Source organism: Lathamus discolor, chromosome 6, assembly GCF_037157495.1.
Source record: "Lathamus discolor isolate bLatDis1 chromosome 6, bLatDis1.hap1, whole genome shotgun sequence".
Classification (NCBI taxonomy): Eukaryota; Metazoa; Chordata; class Aves; order Psittaciformes; family Psittacidae; genus Lathamus; species Lathamus discolor.
The window spans coordinates 84,238,391-84,265,385 of record NC_088889.1 but is presented as its reverse complement, the minus strand read 5'-3'; the positions used below and the strand labels follow the sequence as shown (position 1 = coordinate 84,265,385).

Genomic DNA, 26,995 nt, shown 5'->3' with positions numbered 1-26,995 from the left:
GCATCAGAGAGCACGTGAACGAATGCCAAATGCTTCCTTTTCACATCTATTTCCTTCCAGCACTAGCATGACCACCAGTTTTCAGGTGCAATCAATAGAGTGGGCCCATGGCTCTACCTGGGCTCTACTTTCACCATACTCACCCCACATGCACCACACAGCACATCCCTTTTCACACTTTAGTCATCGTTCTCCAAGTTCAAAGTTCCTTCTACTTTAACAAGCAGTTACATGTTAAAATGGCCAACAACTGGCTCTATTGGAGTGTGTACGGGTGTTTTTATATAATGAGGCTTATTTCATTGAAAAACAAATGTGAAAACAAAATTTCAGTCTCCTTTATAAATGAAAAAAAAAAATCCCTAAGCCCAAGTGAGAACACAAATCCCATCAACTCTAAAAAAACTCTGTGAACAAAGGCATCTTGCAGTGCCAGGAGACTGCAAATTACCAGAGGTTTCCACGACCCTAAATTTGGTGCTCATTCAAGATTTTGTTAAGTAAGCTAAAGATTGTATTTACAAAGGAAAATAAAAAAGCAAAATAACAATTTTTATAAATGTATAGTTCAAATGTAATCAATCTTTCGATAATCCAATTGACATACAAGGAACAAAATCACCCTGGAACTTCATTACAAGAGTAAGATGCTGTCTTCTCTTGGTAGAAATCATTCTTTCCCTCTTATGTTATTCATTGAACAAGAAAAGAACAAAAATAGTCATCTTTATTTTTCTCCTTTACACGTAAGCACTTTCTTCTTTTCCAGAACACACCTGCATGTAAGCCAGACACTGACATGCCAGTCAGAGTACCACTGATGATACTGTTAGTGACACTGAGCGAAAAAGTAAAATGCTACTATAAATTTGATTAAAAAAGAAAAAGAAAAGAAAACAGGAGGAAGGAGGAGGAAAATAAAAGAATGAGCAACTGAAAAGGATGGGACTGGAAAGCAATCAGATACGTACCTCCTAATGCAGAATAAGCAGAGACAGCCAGTCACAGAACAGAAAGGTGATAGGTCATAGGCCATAAGGAAAACAAGAAGGCACATTTAAACCACTCATTAAAAAATCATAGCCAAAACCAAACCAAGAGAAACTCACAAATAATATGGAAAAATAAAGACATACAAAAATAACTGTTTGAAGAGAAATCCTTTTTTGTACACAGAAAACTGAGTTGAAATATCACAGAGTTTTCTGAAATGACCTTAGAGAGACTTAGTTGCTATTTATCAGTCACAGCATGTGGTAAATACCATACAGCATTTCCCTTTTGTCACTGAGTCTTACTTCTCATATATCAGAAATAGAACTCCGAAGTTTGAAACAAGATCAATTTGGATATGTAAAATAAGAAGTAACAACATTCAGATGTAAAGGGGTTACTTATTTTGGTTCATCCATTTTTGAATACAAATTACAGAGTTAATCCTATTACCTTCACAAGAAAGAAGATAGACAAAAAGCAACAAACATGCTAACAATGAACAAACACGTCGCAGCAAAACTGCCCTTATAACTAACCCAGTTTCAGCAGCCAGCCTTCTCTATCTGGGTTGAAAAATGTATGCGTTAGATCATTTCCATCATCCTCTGGGATCTTAAATGGCTCATTCTTAATACTTTCATATAAATTCTAGAAGAATAAAAAAAAAAGAGGAAAAAACCGTCATTAACAATTGTCTAACAGCAAATGCAACCAGGACATCTTATTGCTTCTCGGACTCTATAAAAAGCATAGTAAACAATATCCATAACATTCTGGACCATCCCTTCTCAATCTCTGTTTACTACTTCGATTAAGTTTGATTTTAATAAGCACTCTTTGCAAAGACATCTTTAATTTAACTTTAGCATTCAGTATTTCAGAGGCTTCAGCTCTCATTTAGTACAAGTTTTGCGAACTGAATCTGGATTTTCAGAAAATGGTTTAGACCCCCACAGTGTCTTAGAGAAATAAGTACTTTTACTAATATCTCAAGGGACAGGAGGAAGCTCCACAAGACACATGGGGAGGCAACGATGAAACAATGATTTTACTCTTTTTTTTCCAGCTTTTTCTGACTTATCCAGAAATACTTTTTCCTTTTTTTTTTTTTCCATAAGGAGCCAATTCCACAAGAATTTTGCCATCAGCAAACTACTAGAGCTATAAAGTGTTTTCCCTGGAATCTCTTAAACAAAAGATTGAACATAGGGAGAACTAGCTCAAAGCAGCTGTTAATATCCGAAAATGCTTCTTTCAGCTATTTAAATGGTTATGCATGCTAAAAAATGTTGTTCTTACTTTCCCTTAACAAATTTGCCTGAGAATTTTTGCACATGCTTCTAAGTTTCCTAATTAAAACCACAAAACTATGTCTTGTCTTACCCAGTCGAACTTACCCGTAGTAATTCTTCTGGAAGGTCTCCACCTTCATTAATTCCACGATTCATAGAAATAAACCTCTCTACTGTTGGTTTATCTCTTACATTGTGGTTGTGCAGACTGGTATTCAGCATAATGATCGCAAATGAAAGCACATAGCATGTATCTGAAATAAAATTTGAGGGAGTTATCTTTCCATGTGTTGAAGTGCAAATCTGTGAAATGAATACATAAGCTCACCCTGACTGATAAAGACAAAGGTAGTAAAAAACTCTTGAACATGAAAAACTATACATGGAAGCAAAATCTCAAATCTTTCTTTAAACTGCTGAAGTAAGCCTAAAAAGAAGAAAAATATGGAAACATTCAACTTAAAAGCCAGTTAAGTGAAAAACAGTACAAGAGAATAAAAATAAAAACAAACAAACAAAAAAAACCCTCTTTGAAAGCACTGCTATCACCCTAAATTAACATTTCACTTGAAACACTGAAGTGCTGTTGTGCGAAACATTTGCTGCACACAGATTTTGCCCAAATCATAATGGTAGATCTTGGTCAATCAGACTCCTACTAAAAGTACATACAAAGCTTTCTCCAAAGAATAGTCTCTTCAAAATAATAGCTGAACTATATTTACACAGGCTGAAAATGACAATGACTCAATTTCTTGGCATGCAAGATGACAACAGAGATCTTATCATGCCTCTTGACACAGTTATGATTATAGTTAAATTCTCCCAGAATTCAAGTACAAGGTCTGTTTTAAGAAAAAGCAGGATGGAAATCTCTCTGCTACATAGAGGAAAAATGTGTTTGCATCTTCAGCATGTTGTTTTCAATATGTATTTTCCTCTGTGGCTGTTGCAGACCTGCTTTACGTCAACCCTTTCCTAGCCTGTATGGCCCTCAAACTAAGTGATCAACAGCGAGCTATGATCGTATAGGACTAAACAGACCTACAGTGCCAGAATGCTAGGGTGTTCTGTGCAGTATTTTAAAGTTCTATTAGCTTTCAAACTTTAATTGGCTTAGATATATGTATTAATGTTGAAGTTGTATAAATGGAACTGCATTCTGGCCATAAGCTTGCACCTCCTGAAAAGAAAGTGTAGAATTAGACAGTTGCATTTTCTCAATTCTCAGAAATTTCTCATTTCACACATTATTTTATCCTGAACTTCTAAACTAGACATCATCTCCTTGCATCAGATGCAGAAGAACATATATGATTAAAAATTAAAATAAAATACATATACACACACTTAAGAAGTCCTATTATTTCCTGTTACTCACCTGTAGACTGGAAGACTCCTGGGTTACAAAGGCAATAGCGTGAAGCAAAAGCTTCCATCATACGATCAATTTTTTGAGCCTCTCCTGGGAGTCTGAAGCTCCATAGAAACTGCCTACAGAAGGGAAGAATAGTCTTTAGACTCACTCCAAGATTTATATACCCAGCATATATGACCAATAATCAGAAACTAACAAAAAAAAAAACCCCACCAAAAACGAACCACAAAACCAACCAAACAGCAATGTCTATATAAAACGTCCTAGAAATATGTTCTCAATCTCTCAACACACAAGTCAGGAGCTATTATAAAGCAACATGCACAGATGGCTAGCCCAGTAGTTCAGCCAGCAACACTGCATGCTATCAGGCAAGATAATATAGCAGTTCATATTCTGAGACTCTTTTTTCCAGACTAGTAAACGATTTTCTGTATGCATCCCATTTTTGCTGTAAGGCTGCTATGGGGAAACAATCAGATCAATCCTTTCTGTGTTTCCTGGCTAGTAAAAACAATATACACTCAGCTAGACTTTACTTACAATGTAAAAAGACACATTACAGAAAATATTTCTGGTAGGGAAGAGAAGCAAGGAATATAAAAAGCACTTAACATCTTTACTTGAACTCATCAAGAACATTTTAAAAATAGTAACAAGAAAACCCCCAATGCTTAGAGAGGTGCTGCCTGTCTAGTGTAAGCTCACCCTGCAAGAATCAGACCTAGATCTTAAAAAGAAAGATTCATGATACTGTCTCAGTAATTCTGTAATATACACAGGAGATCTGTGCTCCTGCTTGGCAGCATGAACTGGAATACAGATTTTACTTTCATAACTTACTATTTCTACCTATAGGTACACTGGAATGCATACAGGACAGAAGTCTTCACAAATTTACTTTTGGCACACTGCGGCGCTAAAAAGCTCCAATGAATCCAACATTTTTTAATTTCTTAGCAAATTATCTAAATTAAACAGGATCTAAACCAGCAAAGTTACATGCTCTGCCATGCAAAACAAATTCTTGATATTCCCTGTACACTGGGTGCCAATATAGTAACCATTTATTCCTGTCTTCATCAGTTTTCATTTTAGGACATTAAAGTGTCACAGGCCATCTTTAGTTTCTCATCTCTATATACTGTCTTTTACTCACCTCATGCAAGGTTCCAACCCAGATCACGAATTTTGTAAGCTACCAAAATACAAACATTTAATAGTAGCAGCTGCTAAGAAGAATAAAGTTAAACCTAACGTTAAACTGGGAAAAAGAGATAGAAACATGAAGCCTCCCAGAAAGGCTTCAGCAGACAGAGAAAAGGCTGCCTTAGCTCCAGCCTCAGGCAGCTCAAGTTACCATCACTCAACCACAGCAAAGCTGTTCTGAATCCACATCACAAGACTCTGCACCAGAGACAAAGATCACATGGACATTTCAATTTATCTGGTGTCAGGATGGCGTCACTAGTGACAATGAAGTCGGCAGAACTGTCTAAATCAACTTGTTAGACCTATAATGGATTTCCACTAAGACAAGAAAGGACTTCACAAGGTCACTGCATGCTAGCATCCCAGAGAAGTCAAGTAAACTGCTCACTTAGCAAGGAAAAAAAGTATACTAAAATATTATACTTTCATTCACATGACAAGTGGGAAACTCTGAGGGAAGTAGAAATAACTTGGTTCAAAGTTTACCTCTTTGAAATTGAACATAATCACAGATTATGGTCAACAGAATTCCACCCCTTCCTTGCCCAGAGAAACAAACTGAGGTGGAAGAAAAGAAGAATGAAGAGGGCAGCAAAGAAAATGATTTGTTTGGGTTAGGAGTTTGTTTTTTACCTATCTCAATGCTAAGATATGAAGCAGATCCTCAAATGTCCACATATGGCAGGCACACCAAAAATTTATTTGTGTTTGTTTAGTTGTTTGTATTGGACTGAAATAATTACGAAGTTTTCAACTTCAAAGGCAGCACACACACAAGCAATTGGAAGGGTTAAAAAAGAGCTGTCTCTGCTAACTTCCACAGTAATGCGTATAATTGTGCCAAGCTGTAGATCAACTTTCTGATGAATAAATCAACACAGGGACTAATATGAACGTGCAGTTCAAGAAAGAAAGCTCAGGTCAAAAGAAAGAATTTACTCACCTTAAGGCTTGTACAAGATTGAGATCAGCGAACTCATGGAGTTCAACAAAAGCCTGAAGAACTTTAATATTAAATTCATCTCTATGAAAGACAAAAATGCAAATAGACGATTATGATTCTGAACTTTAAAGAATTCCTAGTTATCTCTATTTGCTTCCAAGAATAAGCAAGGAAATAAATTATCATATTGACCAAATCAAGTCATCAGAAATAGTATACAAATTTGAGAGGCATTCTGCCCATTATTGCTAGGTAGGTTAGCAAGAGCCAGTACACTTAAACCGATTTTAGCACCGCTTATTTAAATGACTCAAAATGGCCTGGCCTTTCCCGCTCCCCATTTATTATTAATGCACCTGCTTTGATATGGGATGACACCAAATAAATTTATCCAGTAAAATGTCTCTTGCATAAATTGTGTCATGAACTCTTAAACCAGTAGTCAACGCGAGATTAATTTCTTTAGCCATTCAACACATGAAAACCAAACTATCCTGTTTCTTCCTCTAAGAACAGAAAATATTAAAGCAATATATTAATTTATGTACAAAGATGAGTACTTTGGGTACTGATTGTACCTAAGAAAAAGAACAGTTTTTTAAAAGAACTACTTAGTACATACTATATTCTTACTCCATTCTCAAAAATTGTTACAATGAAAGTTTATTAGAGTCAGAATAGGGTTTGAACAGGCTTCTTCTCACCTAGCTTTTCTATTGCTATGTAAATCATAAGCCAAATTTTGCTTCGATACAAAGATGTTGAAATGAAAAAGTAACATTTAAACATTAATGAACCCAAAACTGTTTGGATGCAGACAGTATTTAGCCTATGCCATCACTCAGTTCATATGCCAGAAGCATAAAGGTTTATAATCCTCAGGGTGTGCTTTAAATACATCACCAAGACAGAATGCTGCATATCAGCCTCCACCCAAAATTAGAAAGGTGTGCACCCACCAGAACTTGTGTTGCATTTCTGACTAACTGCATAGCCAGACTGCTCAGTAACACTCACAAGTAAGTACTTTAAGACAAATTATTCATTCATTGAGATGTCCCCATTTTGTAAACAGAAAAACACATCACTTCTGTCAAGCAAAATGAGGCAATTCTCATCAGATTTAGTAATGCACTTTCAAGTGCATTTAAAGTTCAACTTCACTAGTTTTCAGTGCAGTAAAGTGTTATAACAGTATAATGAAAGAAACCATTCAATGGGGGTACTTTGTTACTTTAAGCCAAATATTGATTTTGCTTATGTGTGTGGAAAGCTGCAGTAATTCAGAACAAATATTAGCCTTATACTCTAAATTTTGCTCTTCTAAGTTTTAACATAGACCAGATTAATAGTGATACTTGTGCTGGGTACAGCTCCAAAGACACAAGCCAAATATCATGAAAGGTCTAGGAAGCCACTTAAAAAGAATAAATGAAGACTTACAAGCATACAAAGAACTCTCTAATCTTTTATAGGATGTAATTAATCCCTTATTTATTATCCATTTTTAGGTATTATCCCATTCCAGTTTACCATTCACTTTTTTTCAGGTTGCTCAGAGCCATAACACAATACAAGTCAGTAATTTAAAATACCTCTCTTTATGGCAGAATGTTAAACAAATATTTAATTCTGTTGACTATCTTGGTGTTGTCTTCAGCTATATTTAGCTAGAATGCAGAAATAATTAATGATGAGCCCCCAAGAGGCAGTGGCAAAGTAAAAGAGAATGTCCTCAGACTCCAAGTGCCTTGACAAAAAAATAGTAACTCAGCAAAAACTCATCCATAATATGCACTGCGTAATATGCACTGCGTAATATGCACTGCGTAATATGCACTGCGTAATATGCACTGCATAATACGCACTGCATAATACGCACTGCATAATACGCACTGCATAATACGCACTGCATAATACGCACTGCATAAATCACTTAACAGCCTGTTTCTGAGGTAGTCACGAAAGCAAAACTAGCAGCTTAAGACCACCTCAATTGTCACATTTTCTTTTATTACAGGGTATTTATTTTATCTCAGGACCTAAAGGTCTATTGCATTCTTTTCAGAGGAACATAAATAAAAATTACTAGGATTCTAGGAAATTAATGTTGCAGTTCAAAGGATTATCATGAACCAAATCCCCATTCTAGACCTGACTACCTTGAAATTTCTCTACACATTCCTGAAAAATCAGACTGTCATCTCTTCACCTCCAGCCCCCCCTTACTAATTCATGTAAGTGAAGAATAGAGAGAAATACCGTTTGCTTTCCCATTACCATATTAATATTACACCCTTCACAGAAATGAAGAAACATGAAAAAAACAAACCCAAAACAATTAAGACTGACTGGACAGACTGAATAAAAGCTTAAAGAAAAAAAAAATAATTAAAATTTAAATTTTACTTCAACTGTTCCTTAAAAGTGGATAGGCTGCTTCTGCCTTGTGGCAAAATAGCAGCAGTAGGTAAATTTTGTTATCCAGCTGATTTATACAAAATTTCCTGATCAAATCCACTACATTTCTATTTAAGCCTTGAAAAATCTAGAAGATATAACTGAACTGCATATTTATCTGTATATGTACTCAATAAATACTGCATTTTCAGATTAGAACACTAAGGCTCAGCAGCATCCCTGCCAGGGATGCAGAAGAACGAGCAATATTTTTTTTAATTTTCAGTGTGAACCCATGAATAGTCACAAAAATATCACTGATCACTCAAGTGGGCTTGGACATACTGGTAGAACCTTTCTGCTTGGTACAGGGGTTCTGGGAATAAGGCTAGAAAAATTGGAAGCATTTCAGACGACAACACCAAGATAGAATGCAGCTCTCAAAAACAAACACAGACTCCTTTATACAAGCTTTGTTACAGTTTTGCAATTATGGACATTAACATGTAAGTGATTTTATAATACTGATAGTCCAAATATTCAAGAGAAACAACATACTGCTGTCGCATAAAAATTATTGAAATGTCTACACGTACTATACAGAAACTTCATAGCCAAGATCTATTTTCAAAATCTACATATTACAGTAAAAACTTTCATTGACACCATTAAAGTAAGGAGGAAATTGCTGAGCACAAGCTAAGCTGTTGACGCTGTTAACAAGATTACAGGTGCCTCAAAAGGGATCTGCCAGAACATATCACTACAGGAGTATATCCCAAATGATTCAGCTTTTAAACCTCTGTAACTGATATCTGACCTGGAACATGTGCAAGCATATAGATACACATACTGCAACCCACTCTTCACTTCTGCCTCTTTCTGCTACCTTTTTCGAAATCAATTCCTGGGTTGCACAGCAATGGGATTAATTTGTATTTTGACTCTGTTTTGCAATAGTGTCCATAAATATGTATGTTGCATGTTTTATTGCACTAGGATTGACAAGGATACAGTGCGGCTGCTATTTGTGATGCCTCCTTACTAATGGGAAGTGCACGGAAGATGACAACACTAAAGTCTGCATGTAACTGCTGTCCCAATTATTAGGGATTGTATATCACAGCATCAAGAGTTACTGGAACTGTTGCAGCTCTCAGACATTCCAAAAGTTTATGGTATTAAATTCTGCACTACAACCAAATTTAAGGGTATTTTCTTGAAATAGTAAGTTACGATGAATTCAGTATCATTCCACAATGTATCCATTTAAAAAGAACAACCTAACAGAAAAAAACCTGTCACAATACCGTAGCAGTTTTACTTCCCCCAGTAGCTTTTATAGATCACAGGGTAGTACAGTAGCGCTCTCATGCAGCCTGTGAAGGGGAAGGTAACTACCAAAATCTGTAAGTATGCTTTGTAAATTGAAGAACAAAATTTCCAATATTTCTATTTTACCTTTCACCGAGGTAATCTCCAATTACCGTTTTATTTAATCCTTCTCCTTTATAAAGGAACTGTGCAATGTCTTCTGCAGTGTTCTGCAGGAGGTCATTTTCTATCAGAAACTGTATTCCCTAGGAAGAGCAATTCCAGAGGAAAAGGAATGTTATGTTTTCTTCTACAAGCATTTGTGTAAATACCACTCAGAACATTTGTTATTAATATACTGACACAGACATATATATAGCACATTAAGAATTACATAAGCCTACAGACTTTTTAAATGAAATGGTAAATGTTTTTCAGTTAAGCAGTTAGGCAAGTACTCATTTTTAAAAGGCTAGAAGTACTAGGTGGCAGTTTGAATCCCTAAACAATAGAAATATTAAACATTAACTGAGTAATGATTCCACATTGCTGTTCGGAGTTATTGCTTGAGTTAGCCTGTTCATAATATTGCATAAATGTCTGCAGAGACATAATCTATAAAATCATATAATAAACAGATACATAGCAATAACCTAATTACCACCACGACACAAAATAAAGCATCTGTTATAATCTACAAACTGCAACCCAATACATCAAGCCATTTCTTGCAGTAGAAGTTGCGGGTGAAGATACTAAAAACAGTTTATCAGTTTGTCAGCGACTTCTGGTTGTGCTGGAATGAAACTATTCACAGAGGACTTGAACTAGACTATTCACAAACCAGTCAAGCTTCTACCATGGAGCTTCTACCAAAGCCAGGATGAGAATCTTACCCTGTCCCTCAGTGGGTACTTGATCAAGCCCCTGGACTCCTATGCCTCCATAAATTACTGGCCCTATAACTGGTACATTCTAGGGATGCCCAGAGAACTGCAAAGTGGTAAAGAAAGGAGACTAGAAGTTACATAAAGGTTACATAAAGGATGGAAGGGATGTTATTCCAACACTCAGCAGGTCATAAAGACACAGTGCTCTTTTCTTCTCCACCACACGCCCCAACAAAGCTATTCCTGCGAGCTTCTTAAAACTGTTACTGACATGCTAGTGAAAAGTAGAAATGGCATCTGTCAGTAATCTTAATGCCTTGGATTCCAAATATGTCAGAAGAGCTGGACAAATTATTCCAAATATTTTCTACTAGAATATTTCATAATTTCAGAAATACTAGAAGTTTCTCAATTTCTGCAAATTGAATAGATTTATCTCATTACAACTGGGAAAACTCACATTATTTTTTGATATAGCACAGGAGACCCTGCAGTAACATTCAAAAAGTAATTATCCTTCTATTTGGTTGATTCTGGGTTTTTTATAATGGACTTATTACCTACCTGAGAAAATAAAGTCAATTTGCTGACCTAATTTAACAAAGTAAAGGTACTGTGATGTTACAGGGCCCAAAGCTTTGAAGGAAAAAAAAAAAATAAAAATTCTGGAACACAATTTTCTCAAAATAATTTTATCACCATCTGAAAACTTGATTTCAGTGACAGGCCAGTACTCTGACAACTTAGTATTTTGGTAAGTCATTTCAGAACAGACATGATTTTGTTTCAAAGAGTACATCCATTTTATCTTGAAGCAGAAATATCCGAGCTTCCCTCAGAAATTACCCCTTCAAAGCTTATTTGATAACTAAATATTTGTACAGAAAAATCATCTGACTATGAAACATTATGTTTTTTCCCATACCAAGTTATTCATTAAGTTCTCAGCTCTGTCACCAACAAAGAAACTTCCTTAAGAAATACCAGAAATAGCAGTTGCAGTTTCCTACTTTCAACACCTGGAGCGTATTATTAATGCTTAGACTGACTAAAGTAGTTTTAAAAACGTTGTACAAGTTACTGGAATGGATATGACAAGAAGCATGGAAAATAAAAATTCTGTGCACAGAAGCACTTTAACATACTACTCCCTGCGCAAAAAAAAAAAAAAAAAAAAAAAAAAAAAATCAACATAATCTTCCATTTTCTGGATTTTTTTTTTTTTTTTAAATTCTGAAGATGTTAAAGAACCAGAAGTCAAATAGACAGGAAACACAATCTGTCTGGGACAACTACTCCAGCGTCTGGAATAAATGGTAAAATAGGCCAGCCAAACCCCCATCAACTCCTACGCTTTCATCTTGATGCAAATTTTCTTTCTGTAGAGACAGGAGACTGAAGACAGCTGCACTAGGTTCCATCTCCCCACACAAAATTCATGGCTACAGAAATATTCAACATTCACCACAAATATTACATTGCTTTTTAAAGTCAGATTTCAATGAAATCTGCTTTGAATTTTATAGGTTTTACAGTAACTTAATTACAAATTTTGCAGTTATTTAAACCCTACTTTTGTCACAGGGATTCCAGTTTCTGGGCCCAAGGCAGGAAGCACTGATTTCCAGTGCTGCGAATTTCAAGCACAGCTTTATGTCCTCTGTGCAGGGATTCTTGAAATGCTTTACAAACTTTACCATTACATCCCTTTTGGCTAACCAAATCCAAACAGCAAGGTATGTGATATTACATCACATAACTGTAATTAGCACAGCGATGTCAAATGAGGGTTTTCTGGGTGTGGGGAAGAGGGAGAATTTCTCTACGTACACACCAGAACACGTAAAGGTCTTCAAATAAAAGTGGTAGAAGAAAATTACCTCACTATGCTCCTGCTAATTGAAAACATTAGACCTCTGTTGTTTGGTTTTAAAGAAGAGAACTTGGAGGATTCAGTGCAGGTATTATTACCCCAGTTCTTTCACATTCCTAACTCTGGAGAGCATCTTCCCTTCCTTTATGAATGAAAAACACCCTTTTCACAATGACCCCAAGTTAAATTTCACAATACTACTACAAGGACATATATTTTGGCTGCCTGTAATTTAAAGGAGCAGCTGCAAACAAGACGATCTAGCTTTAGAGCAGCCAGCTACTGCAGGCCACCACCAATTCACAGACATTATTAAGTAAGTAGTAGACTTACTACTGTAAGTCTTCCACATTTAGATTATGCTACAGTAGTAATGTGGCCACAGCATCTATTTATAGAAATAATTTCACCCAGCAAGCATAGTAACAAAAATAGTTAACACTGGAATGAAAGCATCTGACATCATCCTGTGACTTTGCCACAAACTTCTAGGACATGAAAGAGCTGGAGAACAACAGCAAACTATCAGGATATTTGGGGGTATTCTGCCCTCAACAGAATAGAAGTTAGACAGTCACCAAATGGAAAAGAAAAACATAAGACATGGTCAGTAGCTTGAAAAACAGTTTCATATCTCAAAGTACTTGAGTGTTTCTGGTAAATTGAAAACAGCTTGAAGAATAGCAGCCATCCCTGTACAGAACATTACAGAAAAGCCACCAAAATGTAACTGACTTCAATACAATTTGGAAGAAAGCATGTCAAGAACTAACACGGAAAAATAAATGCTAAACAATTTCCAAGAAGACCTCAAAGAAGACTCTTCACAAATTCAAAATGGAATCTTAACCACAAACAAAATGAAACAGTAAAACAAAACAAGGAAAATGTAAAATGGAAAGTAAAGACAAGGCTAAAGGTCAAGTATGTCAAAGCACCTCTTTTAAATCTATCAGGAGATGTCTGTAAGAGAATGTCCCTGAATTTTCCTGAAAATTAACAACTATTTATGAAAAGTAGAGGTACTCCAGAGAAATTGAACTATTTCTTGGCTAAATGCACAGCAGACTTCTTCAAACTGGTAACCAAATTTCTACCTGCAGGTGTTTGTACAAGTCATATAGGTACACCCATATATTTATAGAAACAGATATTCATACATGCCTTTTCCACAAACAGAATTTAGATATGCAAATATAAAAGCCTGGATGAAAACAAATTAAAAAACCTGTGAAAGGTATTTTAGAAAAAAAATAAAAAAAAGAGGACATAAAAAAAAAAAATAGTGTGGCTTCACTAATAGCCAAACATCAAAATACCTTTAGAATGATATTTGACATATCAACATAGAACACCTCTATCAGGTGCAAGTAATCTTTCTGCAAGCCAGCTCAATCAATATTGGCATATTTGATCATTGATAAACAGTCTCCATTATCAAAAAAGGTTTGCTTAAGTGAAAAAAAGCACACAACTGGCAAATGACTAGATGACTGCTTCTAATTTAACCTTCTGCTCAGTGTGTTACAGGATATACATATAAGGCCTATGAACTTACATTATCAGAAATGTTTTCTCAAGAAAACTCTATTTATTATAGATCATATTACACGCAGGAACTTGATTCCTGAAAAGTAAAAAAAAAAAACAAAAAACAAAAAACAAACCCCAAAACCACCAAAAAACCTCCACAAAACCACAACAAAACAAACAAAACCAAGCCCAGACCAAACATTCTCTACCTTCTTAGGGTCCATGTTGAATTTCTTCCTTCCCATGGCTATTTGTTTATTTCTTTGAGTAGTTTTGCTACACATGGAGAAAAAGAAGAAACAATAAGCTGTTATCAGTTGCTCTTTTACAAAAACAACTTTTGGGTGAGCTTATTTGAATTGTATTTTGGCTACTTTGTATTTTCTATTACAAAATGGAGACATTCACTTTTTATGAAGCAGAAAATTATGTTGCTATTTTCAATTCCTTCAAGTAATTGCAACTTGAAAGAACTGTATGATTATCAATCAGAAATATTTCATGTTCTATCCAACATATTCTCTATCCAAATGAATGGCACAACCTAACAGTATAAAGTCAGGCTTTAGAGACTTTATAGCAGACCGAATAAAGGTGATCCAATGTTTACTTAGTGTGACAAAGCTATTTTCGTTTGCTATTCCTGGAAGACCTGTTCCAAGGTTTTATTGAATCATGTCCATGTTACCATTACTTACCTTTCTTCTACACTAGTCAGATTATCAATTTCTGTCATAACCTCAGCAATTTCAAATTTTAATCTCTGCCAAAAGAAGGAAGAACAATATGTTAACCTACATTAAGACACTTTTTGAAATCATCTATCTTACATTAATATGATCAATTAGGTTTTATTTTCTAATAATTGCTAGTCACCTGAAGTGATTAATTTTGTGGCTTCCTTAGATATTTAGCTTAGAGATTTTACCACATTTGATTTGACTGTTAAACATGGATCTGAACTCCCAGTGTGTGCTCATGGAAGAGCATTGAGACCAAATCAATTTCAGTGTAAGATTTCTTTACACAGATTTTTCACTTACTTATACCCTGTATGGAAATCTGCTGTTTAACAAGTTCTTGACTACATAGATCAATTGTATACATGTGCACATACTACATTAAATACAAAAGTTATCTTTTTCAGAAGCACACAAATCATGTGTAAATCCTCTACATTAATAGAATTTAGCTTAAGCCATTTATATGCTTTTAAAACCATCATCTGGAATTCATACCTAGGTATGCAGTTTACTGTAACTTAATCTACTGAAGCAGCCCTATAAGGATCTTTACAGATAAATCAATTACCTCAATATCATCAATCAATTCTTTTTTCCTGCGACGAATATTTAAAAGCTCTTCTCTTTCTTCTATGGAGAGGTCATCAGGCACTGGAATAAAGCAAAAATGTAGAGTCTTTTAGCATTTGCAAATATGAGAGATGATCCCACATGAAAACAGAACAAATAATTTCTGCACAGTCCTTATTTCCAAACCGCCTCTGTTCCGAGAAGTTTTCGCCAAAATAGCAGTACACTACACAGGCATCCATCTCTCAGTACACTTCAGACTTAAACTTCTTTGTTCTTTGTAATGGGTTAAAATTTAAACAGGGGAAGTTTAGATTGGATATAAGGAGGAAGTTCTTTACTGTAAGGGTGGTGAGGCACTGGAATGGGTTGCCCAGGGAAGCTGTAAATGCTCCATCCCTCACAGTTTTCAAGGCCAGGCTGGACAGAGCCTTGAGTGACATGGTTTAGTGTGAGGTGTCCCTGCCCATGGCAGGGGGGTTGGAACTAGATGATCTTAAGGTCCTTTCCAACCCTAACTATTCCAAATATACATCATCACAGAAAACTGAATAAACCCAATTAAGAAAAGTAAGTTTACATGAAACATCAGGACTGAATAAACCCAATTAAGAAAAGTAAGTTTACATGAAACATCAGGGCATGTGGGTTTGTCTTTTTTTTAAGCTGTGATCATTTTCAGGGTGGATGGAGGGGGAAAACCACAAACAAAAACCCCAAACCAACCAAACAACAAAAACAAAAAAAACCCCAAAAAGCCCAAGAAAAACCAAACAAACAAAAAACACCACCCAAACCAACCAAACAAAAAAAAAGAAAAAAACCTTACACCAACAACCATCATTTATTGGAATCCTACTTTATAAAATCCTAAGTAAGGTAACTGACTGCAGACTATTCTGACTATGGACAGAATCTATCCTTAAAGTGGCACAAAGGAAACTGTGGGAAGATTTGGCTCTACACCTTAATTGTTATATTCAAGACTGATTCATTCCAATTATCTCTGTAACAAACCAAAATTCATGTAAATTAATTATGATTCAAAAGACATGATTAACTTTCATGGACAAAAGCCAAAGAATAGCCGAAGCTCTATACAAGAAGTGTATCCTGGTGCTGACTTCAGACAACATAATTTTAGCAGTACCCCTTTCATTCACTTGCTTTGAAGGGCAGAGAAGCAGGTAAGTACAATACTACTAACATTCTTAACAGCAAATCCTTTCCACCGGTAGGATATACAAATAAACACACAGTCAGAATCAATTATTTAACACAGTGCTTCATAAACTTGTGGGTTTTGTTTAACATCATTTAAGCGAGTCTAAAGTATTTAAGTCCATTTTAGGTTTCTCCTTGGCTGTGCTAAAACAAATGTTATATAAACGTTGATAAAAATTTATTGCTACTGAAGGTGCAAACACGTTTCTCTACACCCCTATGGCCATCATTCACTCTAGCATCAGCCCTTTATGCTGCAGGCTCTGCCTGACAACCAGCAAATGTGAAAAGTTATTTACACAAACCCTCTGCTTTTCTTGAGCCATTAGGCTTTCCCTAACAAGAAACTTCTTTGGACAGAGATTACTCCTGCTCACTTGTACAGCAGTAGATATTAACCACAAATACTCACCTCCTTTGCAATGATCTTATAACAGCAGTTTTAATGCTACCCACTTTTGTTGGAAATAACTCCTTAATTATAGAACAGCTTCTCCTTTTATTCCTCAGTAAGACGGAATGACAAAAAATAATTATTAAGATATTTAAGGAGCCCTCTCCCAGCAGCAACACACAACAAACACCTTCACTTGGGATGGCTAAAGCTGTTTGTGTCCTACACATGACACAGACTGTAGCAACAGGATCACAAGCAAAGGTTTGGCTTGACAGGAGATTTTTAAAGCCACACTTGAAACACAGTCTTTGTTCAAATGTTAATGAAATATATTGGTTATTTTCAACATCCAGTGGTTAAGCTCCTTTCCTTTCATGATTCAAATCATAACATTAAATCCAAATGGCAACAGGCCTTGTTAGACATGAAGTAATTATGGCAAATGATCTCATTTAACTACTCCAGATACAAACATGATTAAATTACTTCCAGTTTAGGAAATAACAGTCTTCTGTTGAACGAATACCAGGTTTCAATATGTTTACCTGCTTTTTCTCTTTATCTCATCAGAAGTCCACCCAATCCACCCATTCCTAAAAAGTTCTTTGATGCAAATACTGGTAAGATTCTTTTCACATCAAACCTTATAAATACACGTGCCTACATCACATCTTTGTCTACGTGTATACTTTAAAACTTTAAACTCCAAGACTCGGGAAGATTTTTTGACTACATGAACACAGTGTACATACACATACCACAAATACTCCAACTAGTTAACTAAGGACTGACTAAAACAAAAAATTACGACTGTTATCCAATGTTGATTATTAAAAAGGCAAACTGTGTATAATCAATCACTCTCTTAGCTGGGAAGTATGCTGAAGTGTACTTAAAAGCATTTCTGCAGTCTTACTTCGGTAGATGAAATTAGATTAAAATTTTGCAGTACTAGCATTAGCAAAAGCTTTTAATTTTTCAACTTTCTGCCACAGCAGATGTTTTGGTAACTCTCAGCTTTGCTGGCAGCTGGAAATACTAATCAGAACCCAAACAGAAAATAATCTTTAAGAATTAAAGAGAATTAATAGGCAGTACTTGATTTTTCTCCAAGCTGAGGTATCAAACCTCTGGATTAGCTGCTATCACAAATTCTTGACACCCAGAACAGGTTTGGAATATCTAGAACAAGTGGAACTGCTGTCACAATTCATGTTGATTGCATACAGTTTTCTATGCTCAGGCAACCCACCAAAGAAAAGAAACCAAACACCTCAATCCTTTCCCTCCAGCACCCAAAGACTGTCTGTTGTGGTTTTTTTCCTTTGCTCTGATCACAGCCGCAGCAGAGACACAACCCTCACAGTATAATTAATGACGCTGTTAGACAAGAAGGAAATAAACTAACTGGAGTCAGACTGCCTTTTGCATTAGGAAATAACATCAAGTATTTATCTGCCAGATGCAAGACAAGAAAAGTCTGCTGGAAAAGAAAATTCTGCACTTGGCGAGCACTTAGAAGACAGTATTAAAGAGAAAACTGCATAACAACACAACATCTTTAAATAATGGTATTAATACCAGAGCCAAAAGATTTTGGTATCCCTGATAAGAATAAAAGAACCAGGATGTAGCTGAGTGGAGGTTACAGTACTGTTCAGCTTCCAGAAACTATTGATATACTCAATATTTTACTTTCACTCACACTCCCAGCACAAAGAAGGGATGACTGACTTGACAGGATGATTCCCAAGTGCACCATCCTATCCTCACCATAAACTGGCATGTGTGCAAGACACTGAAGATGTCTGCGTTATTCCCATCCTTCTATTGGTTGTGCTTCACCACTCCCTTCTTCAGTGCTGCTGTTCACGCTAGTGAGAAATCATCAATGGAAAAATGAACTCACCAGAAAAAAAAACACAACTCCCTATATTACCTGAAGGTACTCTTCTCCAGGAGGCTACATGACTTTGTCTATTATCCCTGTTTTGATTCTCTGTCTTAAGCCAAAATTTAACGATTTCTCTATTTCAATAAAGCTTTTTGAAATAGTAATATTGGGGGATGTGCCTACCTTACCTGAAATGAAGAGTGGAAGATACTCAACTGCAGCTAAAACCAAACAAAAACCAAAACAACCCCCACACTAACACAAAAGGGCACCCACCATTAATTAAACCTTTTCCTTACAACTAAGAAGTGAGGATCTACTCTTTTTCATGTCAATTGTTCTTTGCTTTTTATTGATCCCTAATGAACATCTAGAAAATATAAAAAAATTCCTACATTCCACTTCTAAATAGATAAAACGTTTCCTCAGTGATAGCGTCAAATGGCAATCAGTTCTTCTGACTTGAGCATGAAGTGCCTTATGCAACCTGCAACACAGGGACCACAGTGAGAGCCCGAAAATAATTTTCTTTGGAAAGCAAACCTGTAAAGCTGTGGTACCCACGTGTTCTTAGAAAGTGGAATAAGCACTTTTGATAGCTACAGTTTGAAAAGTATTCATTTTATTGACTCAAAAAAATAGAAAACCACAGTTAAGCTGTTTTGTGTCAAAGCTGATATTAGACTCATGGCAAGCAAATGGGAGATGGAAAATGGCCAATGAATAACAACAGTGCATTAAAACATCTTTACAGACCTAAGCAAATACAGCAGATATATGACAAGTGATGTTCTGCCCTGGCAGGACACCTTCCATAAGCCACCTTTATGTCCTCAGCAGCTTGAACACTTCTGCTTTTTCTAACCTTGTGTTCATGTAATCCCCCATGCAGAAGAGCTCATAGAGCATGTATTCCGTGTTTATGCTGTAAGAAAAATTTTCTAGCTATCCTCTCTGAGTCATTTCAAGTTTTTTTGTCTTAACCAATCTAAACACAAAGTAGACAGGATGGGAGGAGTTAACATGAACATTTAAATACTGAAAAAGAACAAAAGCAATTCAGCATAGTGAACAAACTGCAGTTGCAGTATGTTTTCATGCTATCTTCTAATCTTTGAGTAAAGACAATGTTCTAATCTAACTCGCTTGTGTGAAAACCATTTAGTTTACAGGGAGCGTGTTTCCTTTTCCTAAAACTTCGGAGTTCTAGCTGCTACTAAATTGAAAGTCAATATACCTAATGATATTTAAGTGGAATGAAGTTGTTGAAAATACAAATTATATTCTTGGCCAAGCAGTGTTGCTACTCCTCCTCCTCCTCCCAAAAGAAAAAAAAAACCGAAGGAAAAAAAAAAAATTAATACACACCAACTTGGCCTGTCTCTCTTCAATTACTGCAACTGACCTAGACATAAATGAATTTCCTGTAAACTAATACTTATTGGAATATACTTTCAATGCACGTTTGTTTACTCCAAACGCGTTAGAAAAAACCCAACCAAACCCAACTGCAGCTTGCCACAGAAATCAGTGTATTGCCCTGCAGTTGTGATGTCACTTTAAACAATTAAACACGTTAAACAATTTTCCACTGCTGACAACCCAAGTACAGTATCCAAACAAGAGCATCAGCCCACAACTCTGACATTTACAAAGATACAAGAAGCATTTTTGAACAAGCAGGCACCAATAAAGGTCTTTTCCAGATTGAGAAAGAACTGCAACAGACCAACTTGCAAAGAAAGTCACACAGGTTAGTAAAAATCAGGAACACACATAATAAAGGATAAAAATCAAATCATTTCCAAGTCCTTACCCCATATACATTAATCATTTTCAGCAGTGAAAATTAAATCCTTTCCACCTCTTGAATGGTATTATATGGACCAAAACTCCTGCCTTTTTTTTTTTTCTTACTTACTAGCCTTTGGATCAGCAGTCACCAGTCAAGGTGTAAAGAAAAGCCAGTTCACTCCACCATGTCAGCTGACTTCAGTCTCCCAGGAGGACACAGTAAAATAACCCACAGCCCACAGAAAGCGATCATCTACAATATCTAATGATAGATAAAACACTAATTCTGTAACTCTGCTTATGAAGCAACACAACTCCCTAACTCCTATTGCTCAATTAACTTTCTGGTTTCATACAGATAAATATTTTCCTTCTTGCATGTCAGCCCCAAATTGGAATTCCCATTCCGAGCAAAGATCAATTAGACTGAATTTAATTTTGCTGCAATTGAAATATCTTGCAAGTATAAAGATATTACACATCGCAAGGCTGAAAACTAAACAAACCTATCCTTACCCATACACAGAATGGGTAGACATGTTTCTTCTGGCCTTTAAAATAATACACATTCATCTCAGAACAAATCTGATTGTCTCAGGACATTTTTCTCAAAGGATATTCTCAGGCTATTCCCTCTTCCTTTCCCTCTACACACTCCCTTTTTTTCAACTTAATTATAGGAACATTTTCCAGTTTTCAGATGAGATGTATAAACAAAGCTGTGACCACTTGTGGCTATTAAAAATTCCACAGAAGTTTTTGTAGGAGGACATCCTCTTAAACAGATTTATTTCACAGTCCAAAATCAAACTATAGCTGCATTAAATCCAATCAGTAAAACTAGTTGCATATGATTGCTTCCTTCTTTTAACTACCTTTCTGCATTCATCTTTGCTACTTAGTCACTGCTGATCATGTTCTAACATAGGAGCAATCACACTTCCATTAAGAGGGGAAATAATCTTGTACACATCATCCTTTCACATACAGGAAAAGAGCGGCCAGTGGTATGAGGAATTTAGGGCTGAGTCCATGGCTCACAGAGTTATTCTGAGAGTTTTCAGTCACAAGGGACACTGTGGGCAGAAAGCACATTAGTGGCCAAACCCAGAAGAGAACCTCGAACTCGCATCCATCGTTGTCATTGTTTAGCGTCTGAAATCACACCATCACAAGACAGTCCTGCAAATATTTTTCCACTCTAGGATAAGGACATACTTTACAGGCAAGTTATTGTTAAGATATTGTCCTTTTGGGCTTCTAATAATATGGCTGGGGAGGATTCCTAACAGTATTAATCCTATTACTACATAAAAATATGTTTTCAGAAATTTAGGGAAAACTGTTTCCCTCTGACATGACCCAGTAAATCTTTAGGATTTTTTTTTTTTCTTCACTTCTGCTGCAAGGTAGGTTTAATGATACCAGTGATTCACAGCCAGGTGCTCTTGAAAGAACAAACAAAGGCATAAAAAAATTGGGAATATGGAATACATTTTTACTCTATACAAAAAAAAGAGACAGCAGTGTAACTGCATTGCCAAGGGTGGAATAATCTCTTGTAAAAAACAAATAGCATTTATTATAATCCACAAGAATTACTTCAAATAAGGCAAGATAGTTTCTGTCCTGGTCAGAAATAGCTATATATAATTTAATTAGTGCCAAGATGCCTAGTCAAGCAGAAAGTAGGCAGTTCTAAAATTGTACAAAATCAGGGTCCAGGTAACAACTGGTCTCAAGGAAAAAAAGGGAAAAAAAATAATAAAATCCAATACACATTTTACCAAAACCCATTTAGTTTCAGCTGTCACACACAGAAGAGTGCTGCCGTGCCAGGCAAAGCTTGCCATTGCTGCAAATATGCTTCTGTCTATAAGGTGCAAACCACAGTAAAAGCATTTCTTGAACTTGATGGACCAGGATTTTGCAGCAAACAACTGAGGCACACGTACCTTTACAAACCATATGTAGATAACATGAGCAACAACAGCTGTGAAGTGGAAGAAGAGAGTATAAAGGTTTTTCATAGCTCTCACATGAGCTGCTAACCCTTGCTTAGTTGCCCTTCTTAATGGCACTGAAGCACAAATAGGTACCTTACAACAACTTTCAAATCTTTACATCTTTACTTTGCTACATAGATTTGCCAATAGAAAGAGCTGGAGAGACACCCACCTTGATTTTTAGTTCCTAATTACACCATTGACACAGATATTTGCGTTTGAAAGCAGTGTGTGTTTAAGTTATTGAGTATTTCTTTTTTACTGTCCATGCTCTTATTTTTTATGAACAGGCAGTACTGAAGACCACTATTACATTATATTTACCTCCTTTACATCTTATATTCAATAATGTATCTTATTTCATCAATCTGGGGTATTTCCATTAGGAAACCAAGTGTTTTGCAACAACAAAGTAGAAGAACCACCTTTAAGCACATAAAGGAGCATCACTCGAGGAGAAAGAAGAAAAACCACACGGGGACCATCTGTAAGCAAGATTTCATAGCTAGCAAGTTGGTACTGGTTCCTGTATGTTCCTGCATCACTTTGCCTCTTGCTGGTCCTGGATATATAACCCTGCCTGGATCCCTTTTTTTCTGGGTTTGTTTTTTCTCTATTTAGTAGGCCAAATAGTTTCACTGAAGGACCACAGAATCGCCCAAGCCAACACAACAGAAACCCCTGGCAGCAGGGAGTACAAGGGACAGCAACTCCCTCAATGTCAGCCAGCCCTAAAACCAGCTAAGCTCAGCCCCAAACCCCCACCCTTACAGGCCATATTCTCTAAATCCTAAAAGTAGTTCAACCTGATATTAAAAATAGATATGTGCAGATTTCCCTTTAGAAGCATTTTTCTTTTGAAGTCACTCTATTCTTGCTTCAAGATCAGAAGATGCTTCTAGGCCAACTTTTCTTTCTAAAATATGTAAATACAAATTACTGAATATGAAAAGAAAGCAGAGTTTAACTTAGCATTCTAAGTCTCCTACCCAAATACATTAATACTTTCATTAATAATATAAAGCGTTAAAATATGCATGCCCATGCATATTTAAGAAGTGCAGAAAAAAAATTACACTAGCTAACATGGAAATTATAAAGGGAAATGTTGGGTACACTGTAGCAGTACACATTTTGGAGAGGGGTATGAATAGGTCAGCACAGATGCAGGAAATACTATCCAAGATAACATGTGTCTTCATTAGCATCAGTTACCAATCACTGTTCAAGAATCTGATGAACCACCATTCTGATTAGTGTTCCAGCTATACACTGTCACTTATACTATTATCTAACCATCATAGTCCTCTTTCAATAGGGAAAACAGTAACATCAGAGCAATGTGGGATTAATGTAATACTTCACAGTGCTAAGCACCATCAGTAAAGATGCACAGACTTGCACTGTCTTGCTGTTTTATAAGCTTAAATTTATAATGCTGTGATGCATTTATAATGCCTGTAGAGACCATGGGTTGACAGCATATAATTCATCCACTTGCAGTGCAGAACAGCCACTCTTAAGTGGGAGTCTTGGGAAGGAAACCAGGCATTACATACGAGGTGAAAGGAACAGATCACCATGCCAAGTATGTACAGCATGGCTAAGTGACATATCAAGATATGACATATTTAATTGAAACCCTTCACTCATTACAGTGCAAAGGGCAGCAAAAGAGCAGTGGATTTTGCTTGCTTGCAGCAGGAAGGGAAAATTCTGAGAAATTAAAAAGTGTAGCTGCTTTCCAAGAGTAAGATCTTTTAAGCCATTGAATAGAAGCAGCATGTGCCTTTTAATTTGTATTATTTTCCTCCTCAATGAAAGTGCAGTGTATTACTACATAGAATTATACAAAGAATGGGATGGAAAGGGACTGGATGGATCCATGACTGGTTTCTACAACAGCACAGTTCACTTCTGGTGGAGCCGAGCATACAGGCAATGCTGACAGCAATTAAAAACCACTTTAAAACCTGTTTTAACCTACTGCAAAATTACAAACTTCAGGTAAGCAAGCTTTAGCAGATTTCCACTAAGTCTTCAATAGGCTCACATTAAGCTATATAATATCAAGCCATTACCTAGTTGAAATCCAGATCAGAAAATTAGCAAATATCCACCTTTGTGAGTTATACAACATACCCTTTTCATGTAAAATAGGAAATGCTTAACACTGGACTATCTCCAGTCCACCAACGCCACTGAAGTTGCTCTCCTCTAAGTGAACAAAAGTGATCCTGTATGTACTCTAAAGCTGACCAGCATGGGAGAGCTATCAGCACACTGCTGGTGGAAAACAGGTCAAAAAGTGAAAACTCGTATTGACAGAGAAGCTGAACTGCTTGAACTATTGTTGTTACTGACCAGGATTTGGCTCTGTGTTCACTTCATAGGGCTTGGGATGATTTCTAGCAACTTTGCTGAGTACGAGGCAACATTTAAACTACAGACAGGAGAGCAAATCCCCCTCTATCTACTCCTTTTCCTTGTCAACTAGGTCAGGACACTCATTCTCTCCAACAATCCCAAGGGATATGTGTGGATGAAAAGGAAAGCAATGATACTGCATCTCCCGCTGGCACACAACTCCCACTAGTCCTTATGAACAACTGGACAAACCACAGATGTCCTGCTGCCAATCTGGACTGCTGTCAGCTCCACAATCCAGGCATCTGGACCAAGAATGGGACAACTCCTGAAAGCAGAGATCATTTCAACTCCTAGAAAAGGAAGAGGCAAACAAGAACATGCTGTTCCCCTCAGCTTTTGAAATGTTATGAGAAGAAAATAAAATCAAATTGTAGCAATGTGTTTCAGCTTTGCCCTTACAAAATGGCTCCATTTCCCACAGTACCCCAGTTTCTGGGAAGAGGAAATGGTTGGCTGGCCGGCACCTACATTTTTTCCTAGGATAGACCCTGGAAAAAAATACTTGAAAAGCAAACACACCAGAGTAGTAGCAGACATTCCTGTCAGATCCATTTCGAGTAGCAGCATGGAAAATTGACAGGAATGTCGCTGAGCAGCTGCAGGGGGGTCCCAGAGCTCAGCCCCTGCAACTGCCTGCCAGCAGTACCCTCAAATCCTGCTCGAGATCCAGGCACAGCTCATCAGACCTACCGTGTTCCCAGCATAATAGTTGGGGTTCAGACAGTCTTTCTGTTACAGATTTCCAGTAACATCTACTCTTGGCAATAAGGGAGCTGCTCGCTGTACTTTGCTCATTAGTGGAGCGCATTAGCCAGTTACGCAGGATTGCTGGCAGTTTCTAAAGCACACAAATCCAATTTTCAGAAAAAGCAAGGCAAAGTTCATCTTTTCCTTTCCATCATCCCTGCTTGACACAGCCCTGGAGTTATATTTCAGAAGCAGTATTTATTGCAGAAGCTTTCTATTTATTCATTTTCCAAGAAATGCACACTGAAAGCAGTGGAGCAACTGCTGGACTTGAAAGACTGCCTCCAAAAGGCAGGTACAGAGTGCCATACAGGACTGCTCACCCATCAAATAACTCCTCAAGTAGCAACTACTTTCCCCCCAAACCAGACAAATTCCAGGACGTACAACATTGTGCACAAAGTGAGGCCTGATGTCATGTTAAGCTTTCAACAATCCTGCAGTCTCCTCCAAAAAAGTAACCCTGATACCTGCTATGGAAAACACTGAGCTACAGTACATGGAGAGAAATCCACTACAGGTAGTACAATATTTTCTTCTTGGCCATCTTAGGCTTGAAATGCTTCAGCTTCTTGCTATTACATCAACAGGCCCATTGGCCATGTGCCCTGTGGTCTACAATGGCACTAAGTCAGGAATTTATTCGTAGATCTGTTAGTAAAGGAATCATAAGACTTAGTTTAAGATGGTAAAGCATTTTCAGATTACTCAGAAAAGAGTACAACTAACTGTTGTGAACTGTCGGGTTGCTATCACACCATGAAACAATTAGGTTGACAGGTCACTAATCCAGACATAAAAGAGCTTTTTATCTGGTCCACTGACAAGAAGTTTGCTGGATGGATCCACTTACTGTAACATCAAACCCCTGGTCTCCTGTTCTTTGCTTGGCAAAAGACCATCAGCAGTGCATACCAAATCTGGCTCACTGTACTTCCAAAATAGAGCACATTCAGCAAATGCTAGAATCCTTATAAGTACAGACATAAGTTCCATGTTACAGAAAGTTTTTTTCATACTCCAAGCAGATCTTCCGGCATTCTGATCAAAACCTCGCTTAAATAAATACATTCTTCCTATTTAAATTTTCCCTAACAGTTTCAGCCAGGTCTGCTGCCCTTTCTAAGCTGTTGTTTTCTGCCCAATACTGGCAAAATCACTGCATTCTTTACAGAGATCAGTGAAAAATAATCTGAACATTTTACTTTCAAATAATTAATTATTTTAAGCTAAGTACTTAACAAGAAAAAAAAAAATCATACCCTTACAACTTTAAAGACCATAGCAGTTTAGTTTATTACTCTCAATGTCTCTGATTAAGAGCATACAGAATTAATAATTTTCCCTGAAAATGAACAG

General features: G+C 36.6%; 1 protein-coding gene across 2 annotated transcripts in view; it reads right to left on the bottom strand.

The window, feature by feature from the left end:
• The window catches only part of CYTH3 (cytohesin 3), a 52,817-nt gene that overhangs the window by 10,384 nt on the left and 15,438 nt on the right, over positions 1 to 26,995 (bottom strand). For both annotated transcript variants that reach the window (XM_065684350.1, XM_065684351.1), the window contains exons 2-9: positions 15,143 to 15,225; positions 14,530 to 14,594; positions 14,041 to 14,107; positions 9,683 to 9,801; positions 5,822 to 5,902; positions 3,670 to 3,782; positions 2,394 to 2,542; positions 1,533 to 1,644 (exon numbers count right to left, since the gene is read on the bottom strand). In XM_065684350.1, coding sequence (XP_065540422.1) covers positions 1,533 to 1,644; positions 2,394 to 2,542; positions 3,670 to 3,782; positions 5,822 to 5,902; positions 9,683 to 9,801; positions 14,041 to 14,107; positions 14,530 to 14,594; positions 15,143 to 15,225 — 789 coding nt within the window. The remainder of the gene's footprint in view (positions 1 to 1,532; positions 1,645 to 2,393; positions 2,543 to 3,669; positions 3,783 to 5,821; positions 5,903 to 9,682; positions 9,802 to 14,040; positions 14,108 to 14,529; positions 14,595 to 15,142; positions 15,226 to 26,995) is intronic.